The sequence below is a fragment of the Rattus norvegicus genome, chromosome 12 (assembly GCF_036323735.1).
Source record: "Rattus norvegicus strain BN/NHsdMcwi chromosome 12, GRCr8, whole genome shotgun sequence".
NCBI lineage: Eukaryota > Metazoa > Chordata > Mammalia > Rodentia > Muridae > Rattus > Rattus norvegicus.
In genome coordinates, this window is record NC_086030.1 from 45134687 (window position 1) to 45160764 (window position 26078).

Sequence of the window (26078 nt, forward strand, 5' to 3'; positions counted from 1 at the left end):
CGGGCGCGGTCAGCCTTGTTTGTGCTGCGCCAGGGTCAAAGTTCGTGGCTATTTTCCTCACGCCTTGGCTTGTCTTGGGAGACCACCTTGGGAGAGCTCGTGAGGTCGACCGGGTCTCTTGCTGGATTTTTCACAGCTCCTGGTCATCCTTAAGGGACACTTTCCGCCTGGCGCTTGTCAATATTTCCTGCTCGCAGACCGGGGAATTGCGTTTCCTTGCTTTGCGTTCAGTGGACCTCAGTTTACTGCTAGAGAAAAACAAAAAGTGTGGACCCAGCTAAGTGCTTAACGGGGTCTGGGCACATTTTAAAGTGGATGCCATGTGAATACCAATACTCTGTAGGCAGAGGCAGGAAGGTCGCCTCAAGTTTGAACCCAGTCTGGGGTATCTGGCTAGACCTTGTCTCAATAGTCAAGTTAAAAAAAAAAAAAGAAAGATACAAAGAAAGAACGAAAGAAAGAAAGAAAGAAAGGGTGAAAAAAAAGAAATACTCATTTTGTGAGTTTTGACTACAACTGTTAGACGAGGAGTTGGGTCTAGGGGGACCACGTGGGCTTTGGCAAAACTCCAGCAAACATATCCAACTTAATCTTTCAGGGCCACAGGCTTTAATAACCCAAAGGCGGAAAAGGCGAAGGCTGGTGAGCTTTGACCCCAACTGCAACCTGCAATAACCTGGCTGTATCCTAAGCCACGCTGAAACATAGTGCTTGCCAGAGATTAAAGTACACCAGGACCTGTCTTATATTTTTGTGGAAATGGCTAGGTTGTTTCAGTTGACCGTGAAAGCTCAAAGCAGTTTTCTGCAGGGACACATTTTCACCGTCAGTCTCATTGGACGTAGACATTCAACTCCTAGTCAACGCTCTACTTCAAAAATATCTATCTGGGGTTGGGGATTTAGCTCAATGGTAGAGCGCTTGCCTAGCAAGCGCAAAGCCCTGGGTTCGGTCCCCAGCTCCAAAAAAAAAAAAAAAAAATCTGTCTGTCTGTCTGTCTGTCTATCTATCTATCTATCTATCTATCTATCTTTCGGAGATATAATTGAGATATGATTGGCTCTCATTATGTAGCCCAGGATAGCCTACTGGCCTAGAACTCTCTGTAGGGATCCGTTGGCCTTGGGCTCATAGGGATCTGCTTGCCCCTGCCTTGCTGCTGCCTATTTTTTTTTTTTTTTTTTTCTTTTAAACGTACTGGGGATTGAACCTAGAGACTCAAACATGTAAAAAAAAAAAAAAACAAAAACAAAACAAAAAAAAAAAACTGCTCGCTTGTGCCCCCCCCTCCTGTATCCTCCAGCAATTTGCATCCTAAACGTTGTTTGCATATCAAACTTCATCCGGGTGGTCTGACTGAGTACCCTATTTGGGAGAAGTGGTGGAGGACTTTAAGGAGCGAAACTTGATTTTGAAGGACACTTAGGTTTTACAGGCCATGATGAAATTTGGTGGAGCCCAAAGTCAGGAGGGATTTTGAAAAGTCGATCTTCCCTCTTCGCTAAGGAGCACTTAGGAACCTACTCCTTGGGCCAGCTCTACAGTCTTCATGGAAGCAAATTGTCATCATCCAACTGTTTGTGTCTCTGTAACCGGTGCGAAACAGAAAGGCACGAATATTAACCCTGGCTGTCTGTAATCAGGGAGACAGAAATAACACTTAAACACAAACAAGATTACAGTGAAAGGGGCCCAGCTTCTTGCAACTATTTAGTAACAAACCCAACTCTTTCGTTTCATTGTATCAATGGATTCTGAGTTCAAAACAATGATACCCATTGTCTTTGTTGCTTTATGAATAGTATTACCAATTGGGAGCTGTTATCCCACATGGTGGTGGAGTGCAAATAGTTTACATGCGATTCAACAGCTTACACACACACACACACACACACACGTCCAAGCACACACAGGAAGGTGACCTCATCCTTTGGAGAAGAGACAGCTGAGGCTGGGCTGGAAGGACTCTTGTAGAGAAGGGGTTTCAGATCCCTGAACTGCTGGAAAAGCCATCCTGGTCTTACATTCTGGACATTCTTGCATTTCACACAGAGGAACTCTCCCTTACAAGGAGAGCCAAGTTTTAATTAAAACAAGGTAGCAAATAGGAAATGTCAAAATAAATGGGACCCAGAACGAATGTTCTCATTCTTAGATGTCTCTCTGGGGGCCAGTGTGGAAATACATTTGATCCCAGAGGCTGTGAGAAGCAGAACACTGTCCTTGGTCCCACCCCGTCCTCCCCTGTGTTCCTATCTGCTCAGCCTTGATGCTTGTTCTGTTTTCTGTGAAGATTTGAGTTAACTGGATTGGGTTCCTCTGGGCACATCTTCCCTGCCTCTCCAATTAGGGACAGAAGCTAGGGTCTCCAGCATGCCAGGCAAGTGCCCTACCCACCCATATGCATCCAGAGCCCTCCTTTTTTTTTTCAAACTTGGGTCTCACTAAACTGTCTGGCCTCGAACTCATTCTGAGACCCAGGCAAGCCTTGATCTTGCTCTGTCTGCCTAGGATTATAGTCCTGAGCCACTAGGTAGAACCCATAGGTCTCCTCCTCCTCCTCGGTCTCCTCCTCCTCGTCCACCTCCTCCTCGTCCTCCTCTTGGTCCTCCTCCTTCCCCTTCTCCTCCTCTAAGCAAAACTGTAACACTGTGTTCCTCTTCTGGGGATGGGGAGTACAGGGCTATGCAAATTAACACATGGAGAAACTTAGTTTCATGGCTTTTTTTTTTTTTTTTTTTTTTTTGCTTGTTTTCCAGACAGGGTTTCTCTGTGTATCCCTGACTGTCCTGGAACTCGCATTGTAAACCAGGCTGGCCTTGAACTCAGCCTGCCTCTGCCTCCCTAGTGCTGGGACTAAAGTCCACTTCGCCCAGAGTTGGCTTCTGAATGTAAGCCAATGTAGTTGCCGTAGGGAAATGCTCTATTTATTTACGTGAAAATTAGCAGATTAGCAAGTTAGTGTTTTAGGTCAGAATACCTTAAAAAATCATGTTCGAGGAAACACAAGATGGCTCTCCCTTGGACAGTCTGCATCTGAGATTCTAAACTGATACCACCGTTTTCTTTTTTTGAAAAGAGCATGGTAACTCTTTTGTTCATTTGTAAAATCGGGAGAACAGCTTACCCAATACATCTATTCAAAAGAAAGCACTGGCAAGGCCTAGGGTGAATGACCCGACCCGCGGATGAAATGGGAGCAAGTTGCCTTTATTGTAATTTTTAATAAAGCCCCCATTAAGACAGGGGCGCAACCATGCATCCCATTTTCTGTGTCCCACACACTCCGGCTGTCCAGGCTTCCAAGCCCACCACGGGGACAGTTTATGTCATTCACCTGCTTGAATCAGACCATGCTACCTAGACAGGGCTTTGCAAAGCCTCCGCCCATCAGGTCGCATCGATACACTTTAGTTTTGACTCCAGGCGCCGCCTGGTGGCCGTTTCCGGAAGTGTCCTCCCAACCTCCGGGTCCTGACTGCGGGCACGGCTGCCCATGGATATGCCTGACCCCAGAGACCCCTGCCTTCGCCCCTCCCCCGTGGCCGATTGAGGATTCATAAGACAGCGATGACGACGCTGCTGTGTCAGAGAACGTGGAGCCCGGCGTCTCCGCCACTCCCTCGAGGACGGCTGGATCAGGCTGTCACCGGGCAGCCTACGACCCGGAAGTAGCCCGGTGCGCGAGGCCCCCGTTGCCCAGCGCGGGCGCCGGGGGCGGAGCTCGGCGCCGAGGCAGACCGGGTGTCCGAGGCTCCGGCTGCGCGAGGTGGGGGCTGTCCGGGGCGCAGCCAGGCGGCCGCGATCTCCGCGGGACACGCTCCGCTGCGGCCCGAGGCGGCGACATGAGCGCCGCGGGGCTGCTGGCTCCGGCGCCCGCTCCGGCTGCAGCGCCGCCGGCCCCGGAGTACTACCCCGAGGACGACGAGGAGCTGGAGAGCGTCGAGGACGACGAGCGCAGCTGCCGGGGCCGAGAGTCCGACGAAGGTGCGGAGGGGATCGGGGCCCAGGGGCTGTGGGGCGGGGGTCAGAGGTCGCCAGAGCTCTTGAGAGCTAGGGATCCCTTTGAGACGGTCCCCAGCCCAGTGTCTCATTTCCGCACTTGGGTCGAGTGATGCCCGTCTTGGCTTCTTCGCTCCCAGCTCCTCTGCTCAAAATCTTTAACGCCTCTAGCTGCACTTGGGGACCTGGAATCTGGCAGATGTAAGTATTCATTTGGCCGGCACCTCTCCCAGCTTTGTGACCTTAAAGCTGTCTTGTTTACCCACCTCCTGCGGAGTAGCATGGAGTCCTCACTTCCTAGGTGTAGGGGTTAAATGGAATCCGCCTCGCCACTGTGAAGTGGACCAAAGGGGAGGTCGGTATTTGTTTTCAGTCCCGAGTAGTTTGCATTTGCGTTATCGCTCCTCCAGCCTCAGGTCTCGACCTGGACCTTGTTTACTCTTTGGCGAGTGTGAGGGGGACACCCAGAGGGATTGAGGAAGGAGCTAGCTAGGTGGAGGAGAAGCCAGAAGCAGAAGGGCAAGGGGCAAGGGGCAAAGGGAAGCCTTTGTATAGGTAGACACAAAGTCGGGTTTTAAGAAGCAAAAGCTACCTCGATTGCGAGGAGGATCTTAGTCTCTCAAGTGCCTAGTAACAGAGTTGGCTGGCTCTAGACAGGACCTTAGTGAAAGTGCCGCGGAGGAAAGGAGGTGGCTTTGTGGAGACTTGGGTCTGCTACAGCCTTTCAGAACGCAGCAGCTCTTGCAGAGTAGAAAGTTGAAGGGACTGAGTGCATTTGGTTTAACTATAGTGAAAAGCAAGGTTTAACTAGGGATTTTTCAATGTGAAAGATGCACTTCTTTGAACGACCACAAGGGGGTACAGTGAACACAAAATTGATCCCCTTCAGGCCTTGGATCCAGTTCAGTTAGTTGCTTAAGACCAGTTTAAATCTATATGTGTATTAAATATATATATTTAAATAAATATATATGTTAAATATATATGTATATATATATATGGCTCAGCAGTTGAGAACACTTACAGATTTTGTCTGAGGGTCCAGGTTTCAATGGCTCACAACTGTCTATATGTTGCAGGATATTCGATCACACTGCGAACCCCGAGATTGTGTTATTTTATTGTGGAAAAAACCTTGTTTTTAGTTGTGGTGTGGCTCAGCCTTAGCATACAATTTTAATCCCTGTGGCTGGAATACAGACACGCCCTTAGTAATACTTTTAATCCCAAACAATGAAGGCAAAGTCAGTTTGTGGAAGGAAGCACCCCTGTTTGAAAGTGGTGTCTAATTGAGTGCCAAAGTGGCGATCAGAGAAAGATTTGACAGAATAGGGTCTAATCAGCTCTCAGACGAAAGGAAAAAGTCTACTTAAGAGAGCAGCGCAGAGGGGAAGAAAAGAAGGGGGCAGTTTGACTGGGACAGTTTTACGGAGACAGGTTGAAGAGAAAGAACAAGGCAGAGAATGAGAAGGAGATGAATGAAGATATTGCCAACGTTAGAATGAGGCCAAGCAGCCATTCACTAAGAAACGGATTGAAGCCAGATTAAAACCAGTCAGCTGGTGAGGAGTTTGAGTCAGAAGAGCAGAGCTCAGAGCCAGAGCTCAGGAAGAACAAGAAAGGGCGAGCTTATCCAGCAGTGAGCCTCAGAGACTGAAGAACATTCTAGGCCTAGATTAGATGTACAGTAAGGGGACAGTAAACCTCAGAGATGACAAAAGCCATGGGTGAATTAAAGTTACACTTGTATCTATAACTACAGCTCTAGCCATCACCTGACTTCTGTGGGTACCAGGCATTCAGGGGTGATCTACAGAGAGACAAATCACTCATACACATAGAACAAAATAAAAATAATTGAAATTGTTTTTAACTCATTAGTTTTTATGTGCGTGTATATGTGTCTGTATGAGTTCATGGGCACCACGTGTACAGGTGCCCTTTGAAGCCAATAGAGGGCGCCAGATCCCCGGCCGGGAACTGGAGTTCCAGGACATTATAAGCCATCCGCTATCCTCCACAAACTATTAAGCCATACCTCCAGGTCCCTTGTTAAAATTTATCTAAATACAAGGTTTTGAAACATTTAACAAAAAGTATCTTGCCCTGTCTCCTGTATTTTTTTTTTTTAAACCTGTTAACTTGGAAATCGGTTTGGTTATTAGAACTGAATTTGTTGTGGGATGGTCTTCTTTTCACTGGATACATGTAACATGTGATGGAATGGGCATGTGCAACATGTAACATGGGATGGGATGGTCATGTGTGCAACATTAACATGGGATGGTGTGGGCATGTGCAACATGTAACATGGGATGGGATGGGCATGTGCCTCTATCCGACTGACTGGTGTGTCCGACTCTTTTCTCACTGTGCGTCATATGAAGTGCATTCTCAGCATAACCCCAAGTTGGAATGGCATTTCTCTTTAGTTTTAAACATGTGCGCGCGCGCACACACACACACACACACACACACACACACACACACACACTTTTTTAGTAGTAGGTTCAGGTAGGCCCATATTGGATAGAAACTCATTCTTCTCCCAGAAGCCTGTAAATTGTGCTGTCACAATGCCTGTGCTGTCACGATGGATGCCAAGTCTGTGAACCAAATCATAACTGCCCGCTTCTCCCCTCGTTTCACCCAGACACTGAGGATGCCAGTGAGACCGACCTGGCTAAGCACGATGAGGAAGACTACGTGGAGATGAAGGAACAGTAAGTAGCCCTCGTGCCTTTTCCCTGGAGTACACAGGCTGTTTGGTCTTCTCAGAGACTCCTTCTGACCTCAGTGCTTGCAAAGCTCAGGTGTTTCTATAATTTCCCTCTCCTGAGGCTGGGCTAGCAGGAGCTGTGATGGAATGGTGGGGTGGGGCTGTGAGGCCATTAGAATTGCTGTGAACCCTGGAACCCAGGAAAAGGGTTGTTGTGCAGGCCCCCAGCCCCCTCCTATACTGTAGGCCATATGTGGGTGTCCCGAGTGTCCTGGGAATTGAGGGAGCAGGCAGCCGCCCCCTTCCTGCCACACTGTTTACTCTCACACATGCTCAGGAAAGCCCTTCCTCTGTCTTGAGCCATAGTAATGTGTGCCCAGAGAAGCTAAGTCCCTGACTTTTCTGAGGGAAGTGGGGGGTTGTTTTGAGACTAGCCTAGCCTCCAGTTCACAGAAGATTAACACGCCTGGCTTTTTTATTTTTATTTACTTATTTTTTTTGAGATGGGGTTTCTCTGACTAGTCCTGACTGTCATGGAACTTGCTCCTTAGATGAGGCTAGCCTTGAACTCAGAGATTTGCCAGCCTCTGTCTCCCAAGCACTAGGATTAAGCGTGTGCACTGCCACCATCTGGTTCTTAATTTTTTAAAGAGAAACAAACCATCAACCACCAAACAAATCCAGAGTCTTGTCTTGTTGCCGGACTGGTATCAAACTTGGGTTCCAGGCGTCCTCCTACGCCAGCCTTCCAAGTAGCTGCACTTCAGGTGCGTGCGCTGTGACCCACCCGCTGCCTGATTTGTGCCCTGGTCGTGTGGGTTGTGTTCCAGATAGGGCATCACTCAGAGGTTCAGGCTCGTCTGGAAATCATTTCGTCCCCTGAGGCTGCCTTGAACTCACCTCCGTCTTGCTGGTTCGTCCCAAGTGCTGCATAGTGAGGCTCCACGCCCAGTTTTCAGGAAGTGGTGACGGGATCTCTTCTGAGGCTCTTGGTTTTGAACTCTTGTGCTCCTAACCTGTGGTCCCCATTTCATCCCTCTGGCTTCTCCTTTCAAATGTGCATGGCCATCTCTCTAGCATCTGTCATCTTCAACCCAAAAGAGCAACTCAACCAGGTGTGACCGCTGCCAGTGCAAGGTCACATTAACAATTCATGTGTGCAGTCCGCTGCACCTGAAACTCTGCCTGGTCTCTCTACATTGCCAGCTTTTTACTGGTGAGTCTGGCTGCTTGAGACTTGTTCTCACAGACTCTTCCGGGGATGTGATGTCAGTGGATCTGGTCCCCACCATAAGTATTACCTTTCAACAGAGACTTAGAATTGCTTACTCCGTCTGTGTGGTGGGGATGAGGCCCTGTGTTCCGCAGACTTCTCAGACAACGTCCTCTCCTGTCTTTGCCATGTTTCGAAAACAGAGTTTTGTTTTTGTTTTTAAATTAAGATCTTTTTATTTTTTTTTTTTATATGCGTGGGTATTTTGCCTGTGTGTTCTATGTACCACGTGTGCAATACCCTCAGAGGCCAGAAGAAGGCGTTGGACCTCCTGGAACTGGAGTTACAGACTGCTGTCAGCTGCCACATTGGAACTGGAATCGAACCCAGGTCCTCCCCAAGAGCAGCCAGTGCCCATAACCCCTGAGCCTTCTCTAGATCCAGCCCCGATCAGCAGCAGTCTTAGAGCCAAGCCTTTGATTACTGTGCCTCCTTTACACTAAGCTACACAGCCACTGTGATGAAAACTGTCCTGTGGGGACCCTGAGTTGTGCATTAGGGCCGACCCTCAGAGAGCAGTCGGGCGGGCTCATGGGCCTCTTGCTGTTCTGAAGGGAGGGGTCTGTGTGTCTGTCGGGCTTTGTGAGGAGTGAAAGGTCTCTCAGACCTTTGTTGTTGCCACTGAGGAACTGGGGGTTTTCCATGTAGAAGCCTAAGTATTGCCCCAGGTAGGATATTCCCGGCCTCACACCCGACGCTCTTGCTGGTGTGTGTGTGGTTGCCTGTGACCCCTAGTGTGAGAGGTGTGAACTGGCCACATTGCTTAGCGAGCTGTGTCCTCGCCCAGTGGGGCTGCAGATCCATCCTGCATTTAACTTTTGAGCCTGGATCGGCGTTATTTTTTCAGATCCTATAAAGGTAGTGGCTCTCACGTGACCTGGCCCTTACATAGCTGCGCTGTCTGTAGAGAAGATTTGCTAAGGCACACTATCCCACCATTCACAGTCCCTTTGGAAAACATGTTTCTGTGTATTCTTGTGCATTAAGGGGGTTGTAGGGTGCTGCACCTTATGTCAGACGACACCATGCTGCTGGTCCCCGAGGTGGACCTCAGACGTCAAGGCTGGCGCAAATGTTCTTACCCCGTCTGCTCAGCCCCTTTGCTGATCTTGGTCTGCTCTTGCTTACCTTGTACTGTAGGGGTTCACTAGTGCCTGCTGCTCTCTCTCTGTGAAGTTCTCACAGCTTCACAGGGATGGGCACACTTCAGGAGTGCAGGGCTGTGTCACCTTGTGATCCCTTTACCTCAAACCTCTTCAGCCTGGTTCTCCTTCTCTGCCCTGAAGACCACGATTGCATCTCCAGGACAGCCTGCTCCTACCTGTGAGCTGAGTCCGTCCTCTCTTGCAGGATGTACCAGGACAAACTGGCCTCTCTGAAGAGGCAGCTGCAGCAGCTGCAGGAAGGTAGGTGTTCCCCCCCCCCCCCCCCCGGCTCCGCAGCGCCTCTGCTGCAAGTCACTGAAGTCTGCGAGCTTCACTTCTGACTGGGAGTGCGGGTGAGGGGTGCTGGTCTGTTTCAGTCATCTGTACATGGTCTGCTGTCTCTTACCAAAGAGTGAGTTCCTGATCTTCATATCTCACTGTTTTCAGTAAGGAACACACTCTCGAAGTTTCCCTTGGGGGCTTGGGGCATAGATAGGAGACCACCATGCCTAAGATAGACATTGTCTGTTTTAAGAGGATGTTGTGGGTTGACAAGATGGCTCAGTGAGTAAAGGAACTTGCTGCCAAGCCTCATGACCTGAGTGTGGTGCCCACAGTTCACATTGTAGGAGAACTCACTCCAAAAGATGTCCTCTGACCTCCAGATGCCCGCACAGGCATGCACACATGCACATGGGAAAACATTTCTAAGAAAGAAAGGAAGGGGCATTGTTGTGAAAGGAGTCAAGTTTTCTCTCTTCCTGAGCCAAGCCTATGCCTCACCACAGCACTCTCTCTTCATGGTAAATTGTAAGTGGCTGTGTCTTCCAAATATGGTGGCCTCTACAGTCTAGAGCCTGAGACCTAGAGTTAGCTCTCCAAGATCTTGCAACCCAGTGTCACTGTTCTCTAAATAATGTGACTTTGGGGCATGTCCCATCTCTTGCATCATCCTCAAAGTGAAGGAAGAAGGGATGGGAGCTGAGCGGTGGCCTGTGCCTCCTTGCTGGGCGGGGCGCTCCTGGGCCCTGGTACTCTGTCAGTTACCGTGCCAGCAAGCGCTTCCTACAGATGGGGACTCATGACAGCTGCCTTAGGGAAGGTGAACAAGCAGGGTTTCAGGATCTGTACCTGCACCATCTGACTGCCCTGAGCCACACACCTGAGTCGTGTTGAATTGAATAAGTGATTGGGTTCCTCAAATTTACTGATTAATTTTCAGTGCTAACATAGCTCCTACTCGGCTACTGTATTGGTATTACATAGGTAGAGTTTTCCACCACCATACAAAGCTCTCTTGGATAGTTTTGACCTAGATCTCACTGCAAGAGGATGAGCCTTCTCCAGGAGATTGGGGCTCATTGTCTTAGACCATAGGGCCCGGTGCTCAGCGTCACCTGGTGTCCTGGCCCGAGGTCCTGTGGAAGGAGGAGGAAGCGCCACATGGTCTGGTGCTGTCTCTCCCTGTATAGCTCTCTGGGTGGCTCCAGTGCTAGAAAGTGACTGAGGAGAGGGAAGTGTGCAAAGTGGGCTGAGCCCCCGAGTCACTGTGTCCTGTGTGTCCATAGGTACGTTACAGGAATATCAGAAGAGGATGAAGAAGCTGGACCAGCAGTACAGAGAGAGGATCCGGAATGCAGGTTGGTGCTGCAGCTCAGGTCCAACACCTCCATGCTTTCTACCTGTCCCAGCAGAGAGCGTGCAAACCCATAACATACCCAAACCGTCCTCCCCCTGGGAGAAAGGCGAGGGAAGAGGTGAGCCCAGGCTGCTGTTACAGAAAGCTGTTCTCCGTCCTCCAGGCGGCAGGGTGTCTGGGCTGCTCCTCCCTGTTCACTTGGTGGAGGAGGCTGGAGTCCATCCTGCCTTGATTAGCTCAGTCTGTACCCGAGATGAGGGGTGTGGCTTTGTATTGGCCTCCATTTATTATGAGCACTTAGCAGCATGAAGTGCCTGCCACTGGTCTGCTATACACAGAGTTTGTTCAGGGTGCTTAAGCATTTGTGCACATTGGCACTTTGAGCAATGCGATGTCAGGTGAAGCCAAGTTGACAACCAAGACCAGCTATCACTCAGGAAAGCAGTTAATAGTTGCTGGCCCTCAGTAGGCACTGAGATAGCTTAGAGTAGAGCTTGATGAACTTGGTTCTGTCGGTGAAGGCCTCAGGAAGGCAGCTGCCTTGGATCTGGAATTTGAGAGAAGAACCAGAGTTAAATCCCAGCTGAGCCCAGACTCCCCCCCCATCCTCTAGGGAGTCTGCCTTGTCATGTATATAGCCTGCTTAGAAAGCCTTCGTGTGGACTCTGCCTCCGAGGTGACTGACTGCCTTGTGTCCTACTGGGTGGGCCTGAGAGCATTTTGTCAGGCTGGTGGGGTAGAACTGCCCGAGCCTCTCGGTGAATCCTGACACCCTATCTAGAAAGATGGTGGCTGGCGAATCTTAACTGTGCTTTTCTCTCTTTCAGAACTCTTCCTCCAGCTAGAAGTAAGTACCCAGGGTCCTTTGCATTTGCAGGCTTCTTGGACAGTCTAACTCTTGGTCCGCTGGCCTTGCCTTCTGTTAGCAAGTGGACAGTTTGGGAATGTCACCACAGCTCACTTGGTTAGGGATGCTTAATGCCTGCTCAGATCTTCCACGCACTCAGGATGTTGTGCAGTCCCTCCTGACCACGTTGGGTCAAGATGCTACCCCTCGCTGTTTCTTTCTTTTAATTTAAAATGTATGTGTGTGCCTCTGGAGGCCAGAAGAGGGTGCTGGATCCCCTGAAGCTGGAGTTACAGGCAGTTGAGAGCCACCCAGTGTGGGCACTGGGACCAGACTCAGGTCCTTTAGAGGTGCACTGAGCTCCCTGCTAACCCATCTCGCTAGCCGCTGTCTGACCATTGACCTTTACCTCACGTCATGACCATTTGTCTCCGGAGTCTCTGGTGCTTTGCTAGTGGTTCCCTGGAGCCCGGTCTCTTGAGTTGGCCCACTGGTCTGCCTGTGTTTGGGCTTCACGGGTCAGCATTTCCTTTCATGTCATGGACAGTTTCTGTGCTGCGGTACTGAGACAAGGGCCTAGTTCTTGAATGATGGGCTGCCCTTGCGGCCAGTGGGACATAAAAGGTGCTTTTTGGTTTGTCAGATTCAAGTTACTGGAAGGCGTTTTACTAAGATTAGTTTGGTGCATGCCGGCCAGGCAGAGCCTGTGTTCCAGTACACGCGCAGCCATCACCCAGGACAGTGTGAGGTCTCACAGGTGGGCTTTCAGGCAGCTCTTTATTAATAGCTTAAGTTTGCTGCTTGAGTGCTGGAGGGTTCAGGTGCCTGGTGAGTGGTTCGTAGCTGCTTTTGTTTTTACGGGTCAGACATAATCGCACGCCGTCTGGCTACAGTGTCGTGTAATTAGTTTTGAATGCAGAAACTTCGCCTGGAATGGGCTGTTTTCACTTGAAATGGTGTCCTTCCTGAAGGAACACCTCCCTAGCTCTCTCAGAGAGACTCGAGCTCTGTTTGATGTTATAGCCTCAGCAGACTCACGGGGGAGAGGAGCGGGCAGGGTGGCAGGACAGTGCCATGGAAGCAAGTGCTGTTACATGGCTGGGTTTGGGGACCTGCTGGGATTGTCCCCAAGACCCCTGACCCCATGGGTCTGTGTGGGTGAAATGAAGCGTCGTCAGGCTTTCTCTGCTCCCCACGGCCACCCCACCCTAGCCGCATCTCTATCTCGGCCAGACGGAGCAGGTGGAAAGGAATTACATTAAGGAGAAGAAGGCGGCTGTGAAAGAGTTTGAGGACAAGAAGGTAGAGCTGAAGGAGAACCTGATTGCCGAGCTCGAGGAGAAGAAGAAGATGATTGAGAATGAGAAGCTCACGATGGAGCTCACCGGAGGTACAGAAGCCCCCTGACCTGGGCCTTGGGCCTGCCCTTGTCACTCCTCTCACGCCCGCCGCAGGGCATGGTGATAGAGCTGGCTTCCTGACAAGGCCAGCATTTCACCCCCACCCGCACCAACTGGGGACCGAGGCAGGTGCTTAGCTTCTCCCTGTAGAAGGGTCAGACTGCGTGCCTGCGGTGTCCCGTGACAGGCGGACGCCTGCAGGCTGCTGCTGTTCAATTGCGCACTCAGGCTGGCCTGCCTTAACTGGCTCCTCGTCAGCGAGTCTCTCAGCAGGGCCACCTGGAGATGGCTGTCTTTACAATTAGAAAAGGGTGCTGCTCTGTGACATCTTGAGGGAGGCGGCTGTGCCTCTTCCCCCAGGCAGTGCTGTGAGGCTCAGAGCCAGCGGTTCCTTCAGGGCAGTGAGGCTTAGAAGTCTCCCGCACCATCTGTCTCTCTAGAGTCCGGTTCCTCCCTAGCAGCTGGGAATTGATGTCAAGGGAGCTCAGCAGGTTACAGACAGGTCTGGGGGAGCAGCATGGCCAACTCTTCCGAGCATTGGCAGGAACCGGCCATTTCGGAACTTGGCAGGGTCCTCATTGCAAGTGAGCACTGAGTTGGCCACATGGCTACACAGGTGGCGTGTTCCTCTGCGCCCCCACACTTTGTCTTTTTCGTCTACCCAGAAGGCTCTGGGGCTCCGGATAGGATAGCTGATTTTAACAAGGCTTGGTAGGACATCTATATTTTCATGGAAATCTTGACTTTAAATCCCAAAGTAGACAGCTGCAGCCCACAGGTCCCTTGGTGTCTGCACTGTGGACCAGCTTGGCCATCCCATCGACGCGGACTGAGTGCCCTCCACAGGTCCCCCAGTGACAATGAGGCAGGGTCTGGTGAGGTGGAGTAGGGGAGAGCTTGGGCATGAACGAGTACAGCTCAGAAACATGAGGTGGGTGTTGGGGTAGCGCCTTCAGGCTGCCTCCTTACCCGTCAGCGCTGTTTCTATTTCCGTGGTGCTGCACTCAGGCACCAGTCCCCCCACCTGTTTGACCCACGTGCAGTTTTCTTGATGGTTTTGTGGCTGGCACTGACACCTCATCGCTCTGCCGGAGCCTCCAGCTGTTTGGGAGCTGCCATTAAGTTAGTGGGAAATCCCGCCGGTTATAGCTCTCCTGCTGTCTTTGGGGAAGGACATGCTCGCCTGTGTGTGCTCCGGTGTCCTAGTTACTGACAAGCATCAGGCCCTAGCCAGGTGGTTTCATAGCCAGCTTCTGGACTGAGACAGGAGGCAGAAAAGACAAAGACAGGGCAATCGTTTGTACGGCAGTGAAGCAGATGACAGCGTTTAAAGCCGTCCATTTGGTACCTCAGTGTGGAGAGCTCTGGCCATGCATGGAGGGCGGGAGGGAAGCACTGAAGCCAGAAGGACAATGGCTGGCTGCATCCAGCTCTGTCCACATAAACAATGTCTTAAAATGGCCTCATGCAGAGTCAGGTCACCTGGGGACTGCTCAGGGTCTGGCTGGCCCGTCCCACTGCTGTTGGGCCCCTCTCGAGTAAGCAGAGTGAGCTGATGTGAGTCTTTGATGTTGAGGCCAGAGTTATAAGGGACCCAGATAACCAGGCAGACCTCATGCCCTTCAAGGCGTCAAGAGCATTGCCCCCTCCCTTTTTTTTCAAGATTTATCTTTGTGCTGTGTGTGTGTTTGTGAGCATGCGTGCGTGTGCGCTTGTGTCTGCACATGCTTATGCCACCTGTTTTGTTTGCCTCCGCTTTGATTTGGAGCTGGCATTATGGGCGGTCCTGAGTTTGCCTGAGGAGGGCAGGACACTGAACCAGGGGCCTCTGCAGGCGCAGGCGCTCCTGAGGCTGAGCCACCTTTGCAGCCCTGGCTCGATCATTTTTAATTTGCCTTTCCTTTGACTAGTCGGACGTTTTGCTGCTGATTGACTTTTGTTGTTGCCGGGACATTTGCACACTAGGTTGTCCTCCCACCCACAGGCCCTGTTGGGAGCTACTCTTGATCCCAGTAAAATCCATGGATTTCCTTTAAGAAATACCATGAGCAAGGGGAAGCCCTGGGTCCTGCTAAGACTGAACCCCCAGTGAACTAGATTGTTGTGGGGAGGGCGGCAAGAGGGGGAGGATGGGGAGGGGAACACCCATAAAGAAGGGGAGGGGGGAGGGGGATGTTTGCCTGGAAACTGGGAAAGGAAATAACACTCGAAATGTATATAAGAAATACTCAAGTTAATTAAAGAAAAAAAAAGAAATACCATGAGCGGTCATAATGTTGAGGCAGAAATCCACAGTCTCCTGTGAGGTCAGGGGCCCCTGAAGGCTCACAGGCCTCTTTCCTCGGAGGGTCGACTCCCTGCTGAGGGGTGGTATAGTCTGGAGGGATGGCGGGCACAGAGCACACCCCTGGCACCTGCAGGCATAGCGACCTTCGCTTGCATAGCTTTGCTTGATTTGGGTGTCATTTTCAGGTTTAAAAGTGGCAGAGTCGACTCAGAAGTTAGCCCCAAGTCCCCCAAGGATCTAGCTAGTACTGAAGCCAGTCGGTCTGTTCTAACTGGATTAGACCAGCTCCTTCCACTCCACTGAGTCAGGAAGGTTGGATTGCTGGCTGGTCTGTTCCCAGACTTTCCAGGTTTAAGGTGAGGTGAAGATCTGATAGGATTGTTGTAGTGTGGCTGTATGGGGCAGCGCCTAATGCTCCAATGAAAGGGGAAGTCAGGGAAACACCGCCCAGAAAGGTCTGCGGAGAGAAGGAGAGAGGTGACCTGACCTGGGGTGGGTGGGCTCCTCGTCCTGGGCAACTTTGTTCTCTTGGGGGTCAGGCTGTGTTCCCAGCATGGCCTCTATACACCTGGGGCTGGCTTCATCCCCTGCACTCCCCTCCGTGTGATTGTGGCAGCATGGGTGAGCCTGCCCGCCTGCTGGAGACAGATAGGGAGGCTGCGTGTCCAGCGGGGCCCTGTGTCTGCACTCCATCAGCTGCAAGCCTCAAACGAACCGTGTGCTTCAAACTATTGCTGTTATTTTTACCCCAATAGCTAAACAAATAGTAAGTTTTTTCATCTCAAGAACTGGGTGGGAGAAGAACCCAGGTCCTTACAAGGCAAGTGCTCTGTCGCTAGGTCACATCCTCACCCACTGAGCCGTCTCCCCACTTTATTTGCCATTGCCTAGTGGAGACACTGACAGTCTCAGACCCACAGACTGTTCTGACATACTCAGTGTTATCTAGTTGACTACAGTCACTGCTGTCTCATCGTAATGACCTCCTTCTCCAACCCCTGTGTCCCAGCCAGTCTTTCTGCCTCTGCTCTGGGGTTAGCTCACTCTCTTAGATTCCACTTCAGGAGAGAGGTGGATGAACTTGCTTTATGTTTAAAATACGGTAAAGGGAAGTTTGAGCTGGAGCTGGGGAGGGGCAGGAAGTGAGAGAGCAGCCTAGGAGTACAGAACAAAGCCTGTTCCTGTGGAATAATGTTGCCAGGGGTGCTGTAGACTACCTAGCACTTGCCCTGTCTTCTATCCTTTCAGACAGGCCCGCACTGCCTGGGGTTCCCATTGGGTAGACTTCCTGATGAATGGATGGACAGGAACTAGATGATCCAGTGGGATTCTAGGTAGTGCCTGTCTCACAGAAACCAGATGTCTAATGCAAGGCAGTTGGATCAACTGTTTGGAGGTTACATGTCCTGCTCAGATGTCTTCTCCAGTGTTGTCATCTGTCTGGGCGTCAGACCTGGGAGTTCGATTCTATGCTGCCCCAGTTGAGCTCTGGGGCTCCCTGGCCAGACTCAGAGGAAGTGGATGTTTGAAGCTCTCAAGAGCAGGACTTGCTGGTGTTGAAAGTAAACCTGCAGGCAGGGGCAGGCTTGGGTGACAGGTTTGCCCACCGCCCTGGGGAGAGCATATCTGAGTGGCCACTGCTGGGGGAGGAGAGGCTACCCTGTGTGGAGTCCATCTACCGAACCTCATGTAGAGAAATCCAGAATGAAAGGCAGCCCCATTCCCAGTCTTTGGTGTATCAGTCTTGACCTCAGGTAGCTACAAAGGGCTTGGGGTCAGTTGCCTTTAAAAGGGTTTTCTATGCCCCTGGGCTTCAGCCCCCAGCCTCTGTGGAAGCAGCAGACATGAGGTGCCTGCCTGATCCGCAGCCTCTTTTCAGTCCCATAGCCTGTGACTATGGGTGCTCAGCCAGCCTGACTCAGGTAAGCACAGGGCCTGCAGCCTGGCCTGGGCGTCCAGGGTCTCGCATAGACTGAGCTTGCTGGTCATACAGCTGTGATGGGGTGTCCGTGGGACAAACGTTCTTAATCTGCCTGGACTCCAGCTGGCTTCAGGGGCCGTTGGATCGATTCATTCCTGTTCTTGACACAGATTCTATGGAAGTGAAACCCATCATGACCAGAAAATTACGGAGGCGACCAAACGATCCTGTCCCCATTCCAGACAAGAGGAGAAAACCAGCTCCTGATATCCACTTGTGCCAAGCTTGAATGGTGTAATCCTGTGCTTGCTGGCTTGATAGAGTAGACAGGGCGGGATCTCACAGAGCAGTGCCAGCACTGGTCGGGAAAGCATATGGAAACCCACGGGTCGGGTGGCCGTTTTGCCCTGGAGTCTTCAGCTATTGCTTTTTATTGGAGAGGTTTCCAGAGAAGTTACATAGAAAGGAACTCTTTTAGAAACAGCCTTGTTTTCACACTCCCTTAGAGCTCAGGGCAACTTACAATGAGATATGTAAATTGAGGGACAGCTGTGTCCACCAGTTATCCGACTATAGTACTGGGCTGCAGACTGCCCGGGCCCACCAGGTACCTGCCTCTGTACTGCTGGGCTGTGAACTGGCCACAAGTAGGTAAGGCGTTTATGGAAAGATGCTGTGTACCCATAGACATGGCCGGTGGGCCAGAGTGGGCTGTACTTTGTGTGCCTCCAGCCGAGGACAAGCTCCAGGCCCTCTCACCTTCGCAGCACAATTAAGCCCCTGTGAGACTAGAGTTTCCCTCTATGTCTGGAAAGCTTCAGTGCTTTCAACCCTGAGATGAAATTGTCCCCTTACTGTCCTGTGTTCCCACCACTGCTGACATCTAATTCCCTTCCCCTCAGAGCAGTTTGTCCGAGCGAGAGGCATGTTGAGTTCTTCCCTATGCCTGATGACTTTTAGCACGAGAGTCAGCGTTTTAAAGAGGAGAGTTCTTACCTTGAGGACAGCCTCTGTGTGGCCTGGGCCTCTCCAGTCCCAAAACGTCGGGGCGTTGTGTGCCTTTCCTTGGAAGCCATGCGATGCACATGTTCTTTAACTCTCAGCACCTCAGCTAAACTACTTGTTGACAGACGAGCAGATCATGGAAGATCTGAGAACACTGAACAAGGTACAGTGGGATGTTTCTGACGTACTTGAAAGCTCACATGTGACTTAAGTCCCTGTCACTTGTTAAAGTCACCGTGACACCTCTGATGCTTTAAGTTGCTTGTAAGATGATTTTCTCTGAGACCTTTTTGTTGTTATTCTTCCTACAGCTTAAGTCACCCAAGAGACCAGGTGAGTGCCGATGACATTGCCAGTCTTTGTCCCCTGTCATTGGGAAAGCAGGTGTGTGGTTTCCAGGAGTGAATCACAAGAAGTCATGAGGAGGACAGGAAATCATAAACCCGTCTCTTCTGTGCTGTCTCTTTAAAGCCAGCCATTCTGTCTTTTCCTTAGGACTCTACTGTAAAGGAGACCTTCGCTTGGCTCTTGGAGGCTCCTTCTGTGTGGGTGTCGGGCGGACACTAGGTTCAGGACCATTTTCAGTTCCACTCTTGAATCCATCGGAAATTTCAGTGTCCTGGGCTTTCTGGAGCTCAGCCCTGGCATTACTGGTCTGTGAAGGTCTGGTCAGGTTAGGCCCCCTGGCTGTTCCTAGTCCTCATTAGTAGGCCATACACCCTTGAAACACTCAGAATATTTCACTGAGCTATGCTGATTTGGTGACCACACTGAGTTTAGAATCAACATGTTAACCTGGCAGTGAGGGGCCACCAGGTTACAGAGACTGATGCAGTCAGCACTAATGGCCCCCGTGGATAGCCAGAGGCCCCTGTGGATAGCCACTGCACCCAACCCAGGCAGCACAGTGACTTTGGCTCCATAACTAACTGAAGGACTTGTTGGTCAGGGCTGTGGCCTCACTGGTGTATCAGTTCCTGCGTGGCATCGCTGAGCCCCTTGCTCAGGCCAGGTTCACTTGTCTGCTTGTCATCTTGGCGTCTCTAATTCCTCCAGCCTCCCCATCCTCTCCTGAACACTTGCCTGCCACACCTGCAGAGTCTCCAGCACAGAGATTTGAGGCGCGGATAGAAGATGGCAAACTGTATTATGATAAGAGATGGTAAGTCACGAGGAGCATGTGCGGCTCACAGCCGTCTCGGAAGAGCGATGGTAAGTTGTGAGGCGTGTGGACAGCTCATAGCGGTGTCAGCAGGGCTGTTGGGAGGGTTGGGCCGGGTGAGCCGATGTTGTCTCTGTTTTCTCGGCTTAGCTCTTTGGACATTAGTTTAGTTTCTTTTGGTGGTGCTGAGACTCGGGCCCAGTGCTGGGCTCTGGCCCAGACTCGGAGCCTTTGGTGAGCTTCTGCTTGAAGACTAAGGGCCAGCTGGTGGATGCCTCGGGAGGCCACTGAGAGCAGTGTTTCTCCAAGCATGCCCTGTGGAGCTTTCTGTATCATGTTGCTGTCTCCACGCTAGAGTTTACAGGCTGTCCCCGTCTAGCCATGACAGGGTATATGGCCTTCTCCACCCCCTCCTATGTTAAAGGTGACAGGAAGAAAGGGTTTTGTGATCTAAGCAGGTTGGAGGTAAGCCGAGTGGGTGTTCTCAGCGCCACACGGCTCTCATGGGGTAGATGCTTTTCACCCGACGGCGGTACCTTTTCTTAGACAGTCCTGTTGCTCTCAGGGTGTAGTGTAGTTGGGAGATTATATCCTAAAACTCGTAGATGAGCCGTTCTGGTTGCCTGTGACTTTCGTTGGAAGTAATAGGCAGGAACTCGAGAAGCTCATTTATTCATTCAACAAACACTGGTTAGACAACCCAGGTAGTACACCACTCCTGCCATCTTTTCAGTGGTCCTTTAGCCCCGATGTCCATGGCTGCTGTTGGACATCCTGTGCAGGCAGGTGCCGTACGTGCACATGGCTCGCCCTGATGTTCAGTTGGCTGTGTGGGGGAGGCGTGGGCCACTATAGGGAGTTTCTGTCTTCCATTTGTAACGGCTTTGTGACAGCTCCTGTTTCAGTGGCCTTGCGAGTTGATGGTAGTCGTAGTCACATGTTGGTCTGTCACCTGGCATGTCTGGTCCTCTCTCACGGTCCATGGTGGGTCCCAGGACCTCAAATCCACAATCGATGCTCAAACTGCAGTGTGTGCATAAAAGCTAATCCTGGAGCTGGTGAGGAGGCAGGGCCTGGGCAGATCATTGCCTCTGACTCCTCTGTCTGTCTGTCTGTCTGTCTGTCTGTCTGTCTCACACACACTGTGTTTCTTCTGTCAACTATGGAACAGATGTTGTGTAAATATGATCTGTGGTTTAATTGTCAGATTCCCAGAATTGATATCACTTTGACATGTGGGGCTTATTCTGATAATACAGACATTTTTTTCCCGTTGGCTGAACCTGGGCTGTGGATCTTCCATGTTCCATCAGAAGCAGAGAGATTGAGTTGGGCTTTAACCGGTCTCTACCTGTTTTGGTGTCTGTCAGTCCGCTGCAGTCAGAGGAGACTCTTCTCTGGCCTCCCTGCAGGTCAATGGGTGTTCTCTCTTGGTCTTGCTTGTTGATTGTTACGTAGGTCAGGTGCCACCACTAGGTGGCAGGCCCTAGCTGCTTAACACTAGGGGCAAAGTGAGATTTAAAAAAATGTTTGTAATAATGAAAACCAAATAACCTTTAAAGATCAGGCCTGCATGTGAGAATGGCCTTTGGGAATGGCAAGATTTATGGCGAACGGTTCTATGGCTCTGTGAGCTTTCCAGCCAGTGTGATATTTCAGATGGTGTTCATTTTGTAACTGTGTCTCCATTCTCCTGTGGCCTCCATTCTCTATCTTTCTGGACTTGGTCCTGAGACTATGAAATGTTTTGCAGAGAAAAATATAGTAAAAAAAAAAATTTTTTTTTTAAAGAGGAAGCCACAATGGCTGGCATCTGTTCCTCTCAGCGCAGGATTCTGGTTTGAAGTGTCAGAACTCCCCGAGTTCCTCATTGTGAGCAGAGCGGGTCCAAAAGACGTGTCTCCCAGACATTTGCCTCTTTGCTGAGTTTTGAAGCTGTTTTTTGTGCTGTTACACACACACATTTTCTTTCCTGGTCTAATGCTCTGGAGTCAGTCCTACAGAGGCCTTGGCGGCTGGGCCTGCCTCGCCCCGCCCTGCCCCGCCCTGACCTGTTCTCATTGCAGGGGCCTGAGAATTCCTGCCCTGCCCTCCCCTGCCCAGAACTAGCCTGTCCTTGTCAGGCCCCCCAGCCCTGCTTTTGTTCCTTTGTCTCTGGAAACTTCCTCTGTTGTCCGTTCAGCAGACTCGGCTTTTGAGTCCTGTCTTGTAGAGGTGGGGTACAAAGCGTATTTCCTAGGGGCTATAATGGCGACAGCAGGACCGTGTGGGCTAGGGCTCCATCCTGGCGTGGTCCAGCTTATCCTACCTCCACCTCCTCCGTCCCCTCCTTCCCCATGCCATTTAGTTCGGTTTTCAGTTTGCCTTATGTTTTGGTGGACAGTAAAGACCCCTCATAGAAGACACTCTGGAGAGGGCTGAGATTTTAAAATAGCTAGCTGAAGGCGACACTGTGTGTGTGTGTGTGTGTGTGTGTGTGTGTGTGTGTGTGTGTGTGTGTTTTCTCTCTTCCTCTCCTGTCCTTGCCCCCTTAAGTCTGGAGCTGCAAATGTGGCCAGAGATGGAGTCCCCGTTGCTGAGCAGATTGACCCTTCTCGCTGTCACCTGACTGTGGGGCCTGTTTTCATGACATTGGGTTCCCTCGAGACTCTAGAGCTCTGGAGTGGGTCAGGTTTTGGGAAATGAAGTTGTTGGTTTTTTTTTTTTTTTTTGGTTTTTTTTTTTTTTTTTTATGTGCTAATATAAGGAGTTGTGGTAGTAGGTAGAATTGAGTTGCTTTCTCCCCACTCCACATCCCTCTTTTGGACCTAGCTTGTGGTGCTGGGTTCCCTGTCTGAACTGTCTTGCCATGGGTCAGAGGGAGCTTTCTCTGAATAAAGACGTGTGCTCATTGAAGCTGGAGGATGCACGGTCAGAAGCGCGAGCATGAGGAGCTGGGTTTGCACCCCCTGCACCCATGTCAAAGGGCATGTCGGCACGTGTATCACTGGTGCTGGGTGCAGGGGGCTATGGCAGAAGGACCCAGGGGCTCACCTGCTATCGGTCTAGCAGAGTCAGAGAGTTCCAGGTTGAGTGAGAGACCCTGTCTCAAAGAAACAATGATTGATGACACCCAGTGTTGGGGTGGAAGCCTGCCTGCCTGTCTCTCTGTCTGCCTGCCTGCCTTCCGAAGCCCATGCTGTCCTGGGTTGTGTGCTGCTGAGACTCCTGAGTTCTGTCACTGTGGTGGTTTTTTTGTTTTTTTCCTTGCCCCTCCCTCCATCCTGATATTTTTGTTTGTGTCCTGGTTTTGGCAGGTACCACAAGAGCCAGGCCATCTACCTGGAGTCTAAGGACAACCAGAAACTGAGCTGTGTGATCAGCTCAGTAGGAGCCAATGAGGTAAGCGTCCAGTCTCCTCCCTGTAAGCAAATGGCTCTGAGAAGTGTTGAAAGTACAACAGACTTGACAAAAAAAGTACGGTGGGGTCCTGTCTCCTGTGGGGTGGGTGAGCACTGTGGGGGGAAACTGTCAGCAGCACCCTTGAACCTCTGCCTGCCTGAGCCAGGCCCTGCAGCTCCGTGTGCTCTGGGGCCACAGTGCTCTCCTGTGCAGCTCTGGATTTGGGAGCCGCTGGGCAGGAGAGAGCAGAAGATGAGTGAGCACTCTGGTGCCCTCTAGTGGCTGCACACTGACTGCGCTTGTCTGTGGTGCACACTCCACTCCCTACATTCGCACAGACTGACTTGTCTGTGAGGACTAGTGGGGCACATGGCCCAGCACCAGGAAGTTCTCAGTAGGTGGGTGCTGTGTCGCTGGCCTCCTCACTGTTGACTGTTTCCAGTCCGACCCGCCCTGCTGTGCCTCAGAATGCCAAGCTGCCAGGCATTTCTCAGTGAATTAAAGCTGCTCCTGTGCTACCCGAGGGTGCTGGGGCCGCCCTAGGGCTCCTGCTGGCCCCCTCACTAGGAAGATGTCAGCAGGGTCTCACACCATTAGAAGTTTCAAAAAGTCTGGAACTTTCTTAGCTGCGTTGGCTTGATCTTTTTTCAGTCACAAATGTCTGCAGAGAAATTGATTTTTATGTGTCTCTTTTCTGTGAGTGGTTTGTGCCAGCGCACGGTAAATCTAATGAAACTGGATTATGAAATAACTTAAGTCTCTGGAATTCTCTCAGCTTCCTGAATTGAAAATGCTCTCAAATGCAACCAGTTTGCAAGCGATAGCTTGCTTGGCAGTTGGGGACAGCGGCAGAGGCAGGAATGCCGTTCTTTCTTGGGCTGAGTTTATGAGAGTTTCCTCTAAGCCAGAGCCATGCCAGGGTCCACCAGAAAGACATGGTGGCCCCCAGCCAGGGGGGGTTTGTGATTGTGCGATGGGCTGCTCTGCAGAGCACACAGGCCTCTGCAAACTAATGAAGACCATCGCATTCTGTCATAAGAGCGCCAGTGTGGTCCAGTGACCCAATGGTGGTGCCCAGGGGCTCCCAAAGGGACGAAGCCTCAGGGAGTCAGAGCTCTGCACCTGGTGATGGTGGGGTAGCCTCAGTCCTTGGGGGTGTTCCAGCCCATGTTCAAACCCATTGCCACATACTCTGGAGCTGCTTGGCCTTTGTGGGTACGTTTGGCTGGTGGGCCAGTGGGAGGGCGACCCACTCAGGGTCAGTTTTCTGTGTAAGTGGTCCAGAGGAGGCTCAGCTTCACGCTCGGGAGTCCGCTCCTTCCAGGTTAAGCTACGTGCTCCCCTTATATTTCCCAGTCACTCATTACTCACACTAGAAGCGAAGGGAGACTGAGAGGAAAAGCCTGAAGCCTGAGTGGGGAGGGGCCCTCTCTGCAGAGTCCTGTGAGGGCCCTGTGTGCTTGGCTCAAACCTTGCTTCAGGCCATTTAATTACGCTGTGCAAAGCCCAGTGAGGAGGAGAGGTACTGTGAGAGGTACTGAATCCCACAGGGTTGTCTCTCTCACTCTCCCTGTCTTGTCCCCGCAGATCTGGGTGAGGAAGACCAGCGACAGCACCAAGATGCGGATCTACCTGGGCCAGCTGCAGCGCGGGCTCTTCGTGATCCGCCGGCGGTCAGCGGCTTGACTTTCTACGTGCTTCCTCTTCCCTTGACCCCTTTTCTGGAGTGGTTTTTATTTTTGTTTTGTTTTCTTCTTAATAGAAAATTCTTAACTTACCGGGACTAGCTCCTTGGCCTGGGACATGGAGAGCACTGTGGAGTCTTCAGGGCGCTCACGTGGCCGCCACCTCCATCTCTGTCCGCTCTGTCCTGCTCCGCCTCTTCCAGAACTCGGTCACCAGAGACTCTTGCTTTCGGAGTCCGGGGTCACCACCTTCCTTGTATTCCACTCTTGTCCTGTTTTGTTTATACTTGATCCTTTTTCCGACCTCCTTGGAGTTTGAAGGGAAGCTGTTTTTAACAATTATCTCTAGGTCTCTGAAGAGCATCGGGTGTGCTTTCCTGCCTGAATCTGATTGGCAGATCGTGTGCCTGCTTCCTACCTTGGGCCCAGAAGCGTGGGGCAGGAGAGTTCTCCTGACTCTGCTTTTCTTGGAGAAATAAATGACACAGAACATCTCATCTGCCTTGGGCTGCTACTCCGCTGACTGGCTTCACTCTGGATACCGCAACCAGCGGACGGGGCTGGGGGAGGGGCGTGGCATGTTCACCGCAGGCTGGAGTCACCACTGCGAACAGTCTCCAGCAAACACGATTTATTTACACACCCCAGTCCCTGTTCAGGGTGGAAGAAGTGGCCATTTCAGAAGTTTGTGTCTGTAACTCCTCTCTCTAGCTCCCAATGGCTGCAAGTATTTATCGTGTGCCCCACTGTGGTGTGGGTTCTCGGTAAGTGGGGTGGCAGAGTGGGTGCCCCATGTGTGGTCCGTGCCTCACTCCTGAGCTGGACCCACCGTGATGCTGGGCTGTTCAACACCATGGAACCCCCAACCTCCCCTGAGGTTTGTCCCGTGTCAGTGACAAGGAGAGCTCTGTCAAAGCTGCAGCCACCACCTCTGTGTGCTGCTTGAGCCCCAGCGAAGCCCCCTGCCTTGGCCCTCTTGCCCCCTGGGCCGGCCATTGGAGAAAGGACTGGTGCGGCTGGGCAGAGGACTCCTCACGCTCTAGCTGCCAGCATGCCATGGGAAACGAAGCGGACCAGAGTGCCTATCACCACCTCTGGGCTATCAGTAGACTGTCCACACCTTGTCTTGCTCTTAGCCCCTCGGACTCCATCCGTGTTGCCCCCTGGTGTCCCACGGAAGACTGTACAGAACCATTGTTTATTTATAGCCACTCTCCCATTGGATTTTTAAGAAAACAGGATAAACGATGATGTTTATGAATTATGTTGCCAAGTGGTCTGTTTCTTCTCTGCCTCTTACCGTCCATCCACCCCACTGTCACCACACGAACTGCAGGGATCCCCACACTGTAAGCTTCTGTACAGTGAACCCCACTCCTTCATGCTCACCTCAGTGAACCCCACTCTTAAGTGCTCACTGCAGTGAACCCCACTCCTTCATGCTCACCTCAGTGAACTCTTGCTGGGAGCTCCCATGATGAAACTTGTTTAGATGTAGTTGGTGTTTGTCACCAAGGGTGTTAGGACATTTTACTTGGCTTTGACCTTCCTTGCCTTCCCTGCGGTCCAGTGCTGCATGTGGAAGTGTTTTCATCATGAGAGGCTGTGCTCC

General features: G+C 51.4%; 1 protein-coding gene across 2 annotated transcripts; it reads left to right on the top strand.

Moving 5' to 3' along the window:
* The first annotated feature begins 3277 nt into the window (after nt 1-3277).
* Nucleotides 3278-25727, top strand: Suds3 (SDS3 homolog, SIN3A corepressor complex component). 2 transcript variants are annotated; one of them, XM_341092.9, is made up of 13 exons: nt 3278-3987; nt 6656-6725; nt 9345-9400; nt 10708-10779; nt 11606-11625; nt 12859-13015; nt 17404-17499; nt 18340-18401; nt 18550-18571; nt 19295-19400; nt 22697-22781; nt 24369-24454; nt 24544-25727. In XM_341092.9, the coding sequence occupies exons 1-13, from the start codon at nt 3846-3848 to the stop codon at nt 24566-24568; spliced, it is 999 nt and encodes a 332-aa protein (XP_341093.4). In that variant the 5' UTR covers nt 3278-3845; the 3' UTR covers nt 24569-25727. The 2 variants fall into 2 exon arrangements, with proteins under 2 accessions (XP_341093.4, XP_038946110.1); XM_039090182.2 differs by lacking the exons at nt 3278-3987; nt 6656-6725; nt 11606-11625.
* The last annotated feature ends 351 nt before the right edge of the window (nt 25728-26078 follow it).